Source organism: Nicotiana sylvestris, chromosome 5, assembly GCF_000393655.2.
Source record: "Nicotiana sylvestris chromosome 5, ASM39365v2, whole genome shotgun sequence".
In the NCBI taxonomy this organism is placed as follows: Eukaryota; Viridiplantae; Streptophyta; class Magnoliopsida; order Solanales; family Solanaceae; genus Nicotiana; species Nicotiana sylvestris.
In genome coordinates, this window is record NC_091061.1 from 160,165,508 (window position 1) to 160,175,509 (window position 10,002).

The window sequence follows — 10,002 nt, forward strand, 5'->3', positions numbered from 1 at the left end:
GCCCATCAGCTACGGATTCGGCCGAATCCAGTAGTTTTGGTCCAAACTCTATATTTATTTTATGAAATTCATTGAATATGTACAAATTATTAATTTAGAACCCAGTAATTTAAAAAGATTAGAACCCGGAACCTATAACTTTCAAATCCTGGCTCCACCTCTGCCAGTGAACGAAGTATTCTGCGTTCACCTAGGGTCCGGTTAAGGGCTGCACCCTAATGGAGTGTAATGTAGACAGCCTACCCTAATGGAAATATCAGTGATTGATTCCACGAATCAAATTGGTGACCTACAAGTCACGCGAAGACAATTGTACTATTACTTCAAGACTCCCCTTTATAATTATTATTCGATGCGACTAAACATTTATGGTCTCTCTCACTACAATTTTGGCATCTACAGGAATCTTTCTAAAACGACAATACCAAGTAACCCAAAGTTTCCTTTTATATTTCACGTACCTTTCTTTTGTTTTCATCTTTTAATTTCCAACCCCACCAACCACTCCACACCTAAAAGCCCTCTAAATTTCCAATATTTAAACCTCCATTACTTTCTACCATCAATCTCCTTTCTGTTCCGATCTCTTCGCTTGTTCACGTACGCACATTTTCAATTTTGACGTCTTTAACGTTTGGTTTAAATCTTTGATTTGGTCGTGTTCATTTTCTTGATTTATTTATAAGCACATTTCGTCAAATATATTGTTGTTTTGTTACGTAGAGATCTTGTTTTGGAATTGAGCGATTGATTTGAATAAGTCGATCGCTCATAATTCATTGTCGTTCGTTTATTTTTTTTTTTGAGAATTGCAGTTTGTCGAAAAAACAGGATGGCGGAAGAACAGAGAATGCAAGAAGCAGGAGGGCATAGGCTTTGTGCCAACAATTGTGGATTCTTTGGCAGCCCAACAACTCTAAACCTCTGTTCCAAATGCTATAAGGATCATTGCATGAAAGAACAACAATCGCGAGCAGCCCAACTTGCAATGGAAAAGACTCGTCCCCAACCACAACAACAACAACAACAACAACAATCTGAATCAATATTTTCGTACCTGCCACGCGTGGAGTCATTGCCAATTCTTGAAGTCTCACAACCACGTCATGTGGTTGAGACCGGGGTCTCTCAGGTACAGTTGGATACTTCATGTGGGTCCCCTAAGGTGCAATTGAATATTGCAGCCGAGGTCCCTAAGCTGCAGTTGAATACTGCAGCTGAAGCTCCTGATGAGGTGCAATTGAATACACCAATAGAGACCCCTCAAGTGCAATCGAATCGTTGTGTCACGTGTCGGAAGCGGATTGGTTTAACGGGTTTCAAGTGTAGGTGTGGGGTCACATTTTGTGGTTCACATAGGTACCCTGAACAACATGGTTGTACCTTTGACTATAAGTCAATGGGAAGGGTGGCCATTGCCGTGGCTAATCCATTGGTTAAGGCAGAGAAGCTTCACAAAATTTGACTTAATAAAATTAAGGAGAATTAATTTGATCATTGGGTCCATGAACTGGTTGATCGAACGGCCAAGATGTCGTTTTGGTGATGCTCATGGATTGATGATTTATAATATGGAGTTGTTGCTAACCACAAGTTGGTGGATGGGCTTTGAATTATACATTTTCTTTAATAATGTAAGTTAGGATATTTTATTGGTTCTTTAATAATTATAATGTATGGTAGGCAATTTTATTTATCTATTTTCTTAATTTGTTGTTTCACGTTGAAGTTATTTGCTAAAATAGCCAAGATAACATGGTTTTTATTCCATAAATACTTGCTTAAGTTATTTGTTTACGATTAGCGTGAATTACCGACTTTCTTTAATCAATTGCAACAAGTATACTTAATTTTGAAATAAGTTTGCAAATAAAGTATAAAGATTAAGCAATCAAAATGTGATTTGATCCCCAGAAACCTCCAATTAGTTATGATCTTCTATCGATTGTTTTATCCAATTATCAAACTTCCAAGATTATTTAGCAGTTGTATTTTCTTTATTACTATTCCTATATCATAGTTATTGAATTCCTATTTCTTGTAGCTAAGGAAATAAAATAGATGACACCAATAAAAAGATGTTATCTTAGAAATATCGCTAAATTCATTTAGATTTTATTCTAAAGTTTGTAATGGGTTTGTTTTTAGAGATAAATATCAGAACACAACATTATGTTACTATGTGATTTTATTTTTTTTAAAAGCATGCGACTTGCTCATATCCATCGTGCCTTGCCATTTCTAGCAAATTACTACGAAACTTTCTCAAGATTCCTTGTGTTTTCATGTCATTATTTAATAGTGAAGTTACGTAAAAAATTCTATATTTGACTTCTTCATTCTTCTTGTTGACTTATTCTGGCGGCGCTTAATAGGAACAATATGTAAAATGCACTTTTTGATTTGGCTGAGGACTGAGGTTTTATTAATAATTACTTCATCAAGTAGAAGCGGAGTGCTCGTAACATTTTTTTTTTCTGCCAATGTTAATGTTTTTATTCAACAAAGCAAATATAGTATGATAACATTTCTTTTTAAATTTGTAACTCAATACATCTTAATTAAAAGGGACAATTTTCTTTATCTTCAATAATTTTAGAGAAGACAAGGTGAGAGAGGGGATCGGATGTTTAAGCACCGTGACAAAGCCAAGAAGTTCACGAAAAGTATTCAAGATTCAATATATGTGGGCAAAAAATTATTTATTTTATCCATATGCATGAATATAATTTTTTGGTAAAGAATTCTCAACTCGCCACACTTTTATTTAGGTGGCTCTGTGATACCAAATTGTAGATATCGATCAATGAAACAGTAGCAAAATGAAGAGAAGAAGAAGAAGAAGAAGGAGGAGGAGGAGGAGGAGGAGGATGAGGATGAGGAGAATAGAGATTGAGAGAATCAGAAGTTCCTTAGTATTAAATAATGTATTTTTCCTCTTATATTTCTCCTATTTATATGACTAATACAAGAAATCCAAATAAAATGCAAAAGAAGAACAAATGAGCTGAAATTCCCTCTAACTAAATTTCCCGTCATTCCTTCTTTTTGATTTTTCAGTACAACAATGACATGCCAAGCTAACTACTCGTCCACATGGCATCTAGCTGGCATCTGAGATGACAGTAAGTCCCTGAGTAGCTAAATTATGTATATCAATACCCCCTCACTGAACAACACCCTTGTCCTCAAGGGTGAACTGTGAAAACCTAGTGTGCAAGTCTGAAGCTAGCTCCCAAATAGCTTGAGCTGCATCCAAATCTGTCCATTTGATCAAGCATTGAGCCACTGCCTTATTTCCCTTTTTGATGCGTCTTCTTGCCAAGATTGCTTCAGGATTGGGACATAAAGGACTAGCCAAGTCCAAAATAGGAGGGTGCACAATAGTGAAAGGTAAGGAGTAACAGAATTTGAGTTGAAAGATATGAAATGTAGGATGAAGTTGAACCTCAGGAGGGAAGAGAAGTTTATAGGCAACAACTCCTACCTTTTCAACAATAGGATACGAACCGAAATATTTGGAAGTTAACTTGTGATAAGGGGAAAGAGAGAGTGTGGATTGTCGATAAGGTTGAAGTTTAACAAACACCCAATCTCTAACCTTAAAGACACAATCAGACTTATAACTATTAGCATGTGCTTGCATTCTCTGCTGAGCTCTGCCCAAATGAAATTTAGCTAACTGAAGTTTGAAGTCCCAGACCAATAAAATTCCTCAACAACATCAATGGAGGAATCAACAGGAAGATAAGGGAGGTGTATAGGAGGAGGATAACCATAAAGGAGCTCAAAAGGAGTTGTTTGAATAGCTGAATGATGGATAAGAATTCTTTCCAAAAAGAACTAATAAATATAGGATCTCTGTCACTTGTGATAGAGGCTGGGAACCCATGAAGTTAAAGATGGAATCCATGAACACAATTGCAAGAGATTGGGCAGTATAAGGGTGAGCAAGAGCAACAAAGTGTCCATACTTAGTGAGCTTATCAATAATTACCCAAATGACAGTATTACCTATAGATTTAGGTAAACCTTCTATGAAGTCCATATTAATGTCTGTCCAAGGTGTAGCAGGTATAGGCAAAGGTTGTAAGAGGCTTGGGTAGGCAGAGGTGCCATACTTGATATGACGATCCGGCCAGTCATCTCATGAGTTACCGCTCCGTTTCCTCCATTTTTGTTTCTTATTACTTTGTCTATCGGTTCTATATGTGATCAGGTTGGTTGGCTCGGGTTCAGAAAGGATTTGGTAAGGTTTGAGACACTTAGTCTCTTTTGAGGAAGCTTAAGTTGGAAAAGTCAACCAGATATTGACTTATGTGTTAGAGGGATCAGATCTAAGTTCCGATGGTTCAGATAGCTTTGGGAGGTGATTTGGGACTTAGGATCATGATCAGAATGAGTTTTGGAGGTTCGGAGTAGATTTAGGCTTGAATTGGCGAAATTGGATTTTTGGCGATTTCCGGTTAATAGGTAAGATTTTGATATAGGGGTCAGAATGGAATTCCAAGAGTTGCAGTAGTTCCGTTGTGTCATTTGGGATGTGTATGCAAAATTTCAGGTCATTCGGACGTGGTTTGGTTGGATTTTTTATCAAAAGCGTAATTTAGAAGATTTTGGAATTCTTAGGCTTGAATCCAATGCGAATTTGATGTTTTGATGTGGTTTTGAACGTTTAGAAGGTTGGAACAAGTTTGAATGAGGTTATGGGATATGTTGGTATATTTTGTTAAGGTCCCGAGGGCCTCGGGTGAGTTTCGGGTAGTCAATCGGACCATTTCATGATGTTTGGAATTGCAGAAAACTGTTATGTGTTGCAGAGGATTTAGACGTTCGCGTTCGCGAGTGGGTCCTCGCGTTCACGAAGGGTCATTTGGTGAAGGCTGAGATTTAAGCTTTTGCATTCGCGAGGAAAACTCCGCATTCGCGAGGAAAACTCCGCGTTCGCGAAGGGCTGAGTGTTTGGTCATCCCATTCGCATGAAGGGGACCGCGTTCACGTAGAGGAATTGGGCAGCTAAGCTTCAGGGTATTTTATTCATCGCGTTCACGAGAGAGGTAACGCGATCGCGAAGGGTTAGTCTGAGGAAGCATTGCATTCGCGATGGGAATATCGCGATTGTGAAGAGTAATTTTTTGGTCAAAGTTGGATTGTGTTTCGCGAACGCGAGGCATTGACCGCGTTCGCGAAGAAGGAATTTAGGCCTGGGCAGAATGTTTAAATAGTCATCTTGTCCGCGATTTTGGGTTTATTTTCACCATTGTTGAGCATTTTTGGAGCTTTTTGAAGAGGATTGAAGAGGGTTTCAAGGGGAATCACTTGGAGGTAAGATTCATGGACTTAAAACTCGATTCTAATGTGAAATCTACCTAATTAATCATAGAATTTAAGCCTAAAATTTAAGAACTAGGGCTTGAAATTGGAGACCTAGAAATTTGAATTTGAGGGATCGTTTGTGGTTGAATTTTTATGCTTTTAGTATGTATGAACTCGGGGAGTGATAAGGAATCCATTGATGTGAATTTTATCGGAATCCGAGATGTGGGCCCAGGGGTCGGGTTTTGGTAATTTCGGGATTTGTATTGCAAATTGATTATTTTCGCTTGGGCTCCGTTCCTTTAGCATATTTTAATGTCGTGGTTATGATTTTGGATAGATTTGATACGAGTGGAGGCCGATTCGAGGGGCAAAGGCATCGCGGGTTAGAGTTTGGACCGGATTGGGGTGAGTAATGATTGTAAATGATGTCCTGAGGATATGAAACCCTGGATTGCATATTGTTGTTCTATATTAAGGTGACGCACACGCTTGATGACGAGCGTGGGGTCGTGCACTGATGGGGATTGTGACTTAGTCCGTCCCGAATAACTATTTTACCACGCATTTGACTAAAATCTATTTGCTATCATCATGTTTTGGGCTGAATGCCATATTTGGGCCTTGTGCCAACTATTTGAACCCTTATGGGATTTTTATTGATATTTCCTCACTGTTTTGACTTTATACTTGAACTCAGTCATGCTATATTCCACTATTTTCATAACTCAGCCATGTTTACTCTGTTTCAACACTTAAATGATCTTTTAATTGATATTTTGGGCTGAGAATCATGTTTTACTATTGCTCGAGTGGCTTGTGAGGATTTTGACTTAGTAAGGCCGAGGGCCTATGTTGTGAGGAAACACTGATTATGATTATGAGGCCGAGGGCCTAAGATATATACGCCACGAGGTGGCTTGTTGATATGAGGCCGAGAGCCTAGTGATGATTCCACGAGATGGCTTGATATTGTGCTTGGGTCGTAAGGGGCCCCTCCAGGAGTCTGCACACCCCCAGTGAGAGCGGATACCTATTGTGATATGAGATATAGCCCGAGGAGCTGGTATTGTTCTGAGATATTGCCCGAGGGGCAAATTTGTTGACATTGTGCCCGATGGGCGAACCTTTATGTGTTTATCTTCCTTACTGCCCGTCATTTACCTGCTTAATTGTTAAAAAGGCCTTTAATGAAGTTTAAACTGAACGGAAATGATTTTTACATGTCTTTACCGATTCACTATTTTACTGGTTTTTACTGCTTCATTATAGCATGTAATGTGCCTTACGTGATTTCTTGCTTTCAGTTTTTATTTATGATTATTACTTACTGAGTTGGAGTACTCACTTTACTCCCTACACCCCTTGTGCAGATTCAGGCGTTGCTGATTCTGCTAGCGTGAGTTGAGAGCTCCCGACAGACTTCAGAGTTCACGAGGTAGCTGTTTGGCATCCGTAGTCCCGTGTTTCTCCCCCTTTATCTCATTTCTATCTCTTTTTCAGTTATTCTGTAATAGCTTGGTAGACATTTCAGACTTGTAGTGTACTGACAGATGCTCATGACTAGTGACACCCCGGTATCGGGCTGTGTTGGGTTTATGTTCTGCAAACTATTCTGTTAATTGCTTACTTTTGGACTATTTATTACGTTTTAGACTTAATTCTTAATATTTAATTGCTTAAAACTGAAATGGGAAAGTGTTGGCTGGCCTTGTCTTCACGAGAGGCGCCATCATGATCGGGTTCGGGTTTAGGGTTGTGATAAGTTGGTATTAGAGCCTAGGTTACATAGGTCTCATGAGTCATGAGCAGGTTTAGTAGAGTTTCGCAGATCAGTACAGAGACATCTGTATTTATCCTCGAGAGTCTGCAGAACCTTTAGGAAAAACTTCATATTCTTGAAATTCTTGTCGTGCAATTTTGTTGATCCGAGTTCTAATCTTCTGTCATTCTATTCTCTCATAGATGGTGAGGACACGCGCTATCGGTCAGGATGGACGACCACTAGTACCACCAGTTGTGGCCACTAGAGGCCGAGGACGCGGTCGAGGTCGTGGTAGGGGCAGAGGTGTAGCCCGTATAGCAGCTAGGGCAGCACCTGCAGATCCACCAGCCGCCCCAGTTTAGGATCAGGTCCTAGTTATGGACGCTCCAGCAGCACCAACTCAGGCACCGGCTATGCCCATTGTGATTCCGGGTCTTTAGGAGGCCTTGGCTCAGATCCTATCAGTTTGCACTAGCCTAGCTCAGGCGGTCTCCGCTACTACAGCCGCAACTACTTCTTAGGTCGGGGGAGGCACTCAAACTTCTGCCGCTCGCACACTTGAGCAGGTCGTGTAGGGACTTCAGACACCGGGGGCACATCTAGCCCAGCCGGTTGTAGCTGCTCAGGACTATGTAGTTCCTGACATGCCAGAGGATGAGCAACATATGTTGGAGAGGCTTGGTAGACTTCAGCCTCTGACCTTCAGTGGTGCAGAGGGTGAGGATGCCCAGGGTTTCTTGGATAAAGTGTTAGAGGATGCTTCGTACAACGGGTATTCTGGAGACCAGCGGGATCGCTTTCACTACTTATCAGTTTTCTGGAGCTGCCTTCACTTGGTGGGAGGCTTTTGAGAGGCGTAGGCCTGTTGGTGCATCACCCCTTACCTGGTAGCAGTTCTCTATTCTCTTTCTAGAGAAGTTTGTGCCGTAGTCTCGTAGAAAGGAGCTGCGCAGGCAGTTTGAGTGGTTGCGTCAATGAGAGATGACTGTGACGCAGTATGAGATGAAGTTCTCCGAGTTAGCTCGTCATGCTATTTGGTTGGTTCCGATAGATAGAGAGAGGATTAGGAGATTTGTTGGTGGCCTCACTTATCAGCTTTGTATTGTCATGACTAGCGAGAGGGTGACTGGTGCTATTTTCGAGGAGGTTGTGGACATTGCTCGTGAGATTGAGTCTGTTCGTCGCCAAGAGAGAAAGGAGAGGGAGGCCAAAAGGCCTCGAGAATCCGGTAGTTATAGTGGTGCTTCTTCAAGATGTCAGTTTCAGCACGACAGAGGCCGTCCATTCAGGCATGCTTAGCCAGCTCGCCCAAGTTATCGTGGGGCGTCATCGGGTCATGGTTCTCACAGTTCTCATCAGGGCCAGTCATCATTTAGTGCTGTTCCAGCTCTGAGTTTGTCCCATGCTCCATCAGTTTAGGGCTCTTCTAGGTCATGTGCATCAGCTAGTCATTCCAGTGCGAGGGGTTCCCTTCAGTACCCTTATCCAGCACCTAGGAGTTGTTATGAGTGTGGAGAGATGGGTCATATGTGGAGGCAGTGCCCTCGTCGTCTTGCGAGTTCATCTCAGCAAAGAAATCAGCCATCGGCTTCGGCGCCAGCTGCTTCCCCACCAACCGCTCAGCTTGCTAGGGGTGGAGGTCAGTCGGCTAGGGGTCGCCCTAGAGGGGGAGGTCGATCAGGTGGCAGTCAGGCCCGTTTCTATGCACTTCCAGCTAGACCCGATGTTATGGCTTCCGATGTTGTCATTACAGGTATTGTTTCAGTCTGCCACAGAGATGCCTCTGTATTATTTGATCCCGGTTTAACCTTTTCTTATATGTTATCATACTTTGCTCGTTATTTGGGTACGCCCCGTGAGTCTCTTGCTTCACCTGTTCATGTATCTACCCCGGTGGGCGATACTGTTGTTATAGACCGAATGTACCAGTCGTGTGTGGTGACTATTAGGGGTCTGGAGACCCGAGTGGACCTTTTATTATTGTGTATGGTGGATTTTGATGTCATTTTGGGCATGGATTGGCTATCTCCGTGTCGTGCTATTCTGGACTGTCATGCCAAGACAGTCACCTTGGCTATATCGGGTGTGCCACGGTTTGAGTGGCGAGGTGTGACTGATTATGTTCCCAGTAGAGTGATCTCGTTCTTGAAGGCCTAGCGTATGATTGGGAAAGGTTGTCTTTCGTATCTAGCCTTTATGAGTGATGTCAGTGCTGAGACTCCCAATATTGATTCTGTGCCAGTTGTGAGAGATTTTCCTGATGTGTTTCCTGCAGACCTGCCAGGCATGCCACCAAACAAGGATATTGATTTTGGTATTGACATGGTGTTGGACACTTAGCCTATCCCTATTCCGCCGTATCGTATGGCACCAGCGGAGTTGAAGGAGTTGAAGGAGTTAAAGGAGCAGCTTCAGGAACTCCTTGATAAGGGGTTCATTTGGCCTAGTGTGTCACCTTGGGGTGCGCCGGTTCTATTTGTGAAGAAGAAGGATGGCACTATGAGGATGTGCATTGATTATAGGCAATTGAACAAGTAACAGTTAAGAACAAGTATCCTTTGCCTCGCATTGATGATTTATTCGACCAGCTTCAGGGAGCGAGTGTGTTCTCCAAAATTGATCTCCATTCAGGTTATCACCAATTGAAGATTAGAGACTCAGATATTCTTAAGACAGCTTTCAAGACCCGATATGGTCATTATGAGTTCTTGGTGATATTTTTTGGGCTGACCAATGCCCCAACAACGTTCATGCATTTGATGAACAGTGTGTTCCGGCCTTATCTTGACTCATTCGTCATAGTCTTCATTGATGATATTCTGGTGTATTTGCGTAGTCAGGAGGAGCACGCAGAGCATTTGATAGTTGTGTTGCAGAGATTAAGGGAGGAGAAGCTTTAGCAAAATTCTCCAAGTGTGAGT

General features: G+C 41.7%; 2 protein-coding genes across 2 annotated transcripts; one reads left to right on the forward strand and one right to left on the reverse strand.

Annotated features, from left to right (window-relative positions):
- The first annotated feature begins 553 nt into the window (after nucleotides 1–553).
- LOC104248070 (zinc finger A20 and AN1 domain-containing stress-associated protein 4-like) lies at nucleotides 554–1,721 on the forward strand. Its single transcript, XM_009804260.2, has one exon. The coding sequence runs from the start codon at nucleotides 833–835 to the stop codon at nucleotides 1,463–1,465; it is 633 nt and encodes a 210-aa protein (XP_009802562.1). The 5' UTR covers nucleotides 554–832; the 3' UTR covers nucleotides 1,466–1,721.
- A 1,445-nt stretch (nucleotides 1,722–3,166) lies between these two features.
- On the reverse strand, nucleotides 3,167–4,048 carry LOC138869570 (uncharacterized). Its single transcript, XM_070147198.1, has 2 exons — nucleotides 3,869–4,048; nucleotides 3,167–3,682 (listed from the first exon to the last, which is right to left on the reverse strand). The coding sequence occupies exons 1-2, from the start codon at nucleotides 4,046–4,048 to the stop codon at nucleotides 3,167–3,169; spliced, it is 696 nt and encodes a 231-aa protein (XP_070003299.1).
- Between the last annotated feature and the right edge of the window lie 5,954 nt (nucleotides 4,049–10,002).

What these genes read in the sequence shown, in the direction of transcription:
- LOC138869570 (XM_070147198.1), bottom strand. Translation starts at nt 4,048, where the DNA reads ATGGACTTCATAGAAGGTTTACCTAAATCTATAGGTAATACTGTCATT. An exon ending in GTTCCCAGCCTCTATCACAA is followed by an intron (nt 3,683 to 3,868) that starts GTGACAGAGATC and finishes TTCAAACTTCAG; the next exon opens with TTAGCTAAATTTCATTTGGG.
- LOC104248070 (XM_009804260.2), top strand. Translation starts at nt 833, where the DNA reads ATGGCGGAAGAACAGAGAATGCAAGAAGCAGGAGGGCATAGGCTTTGT.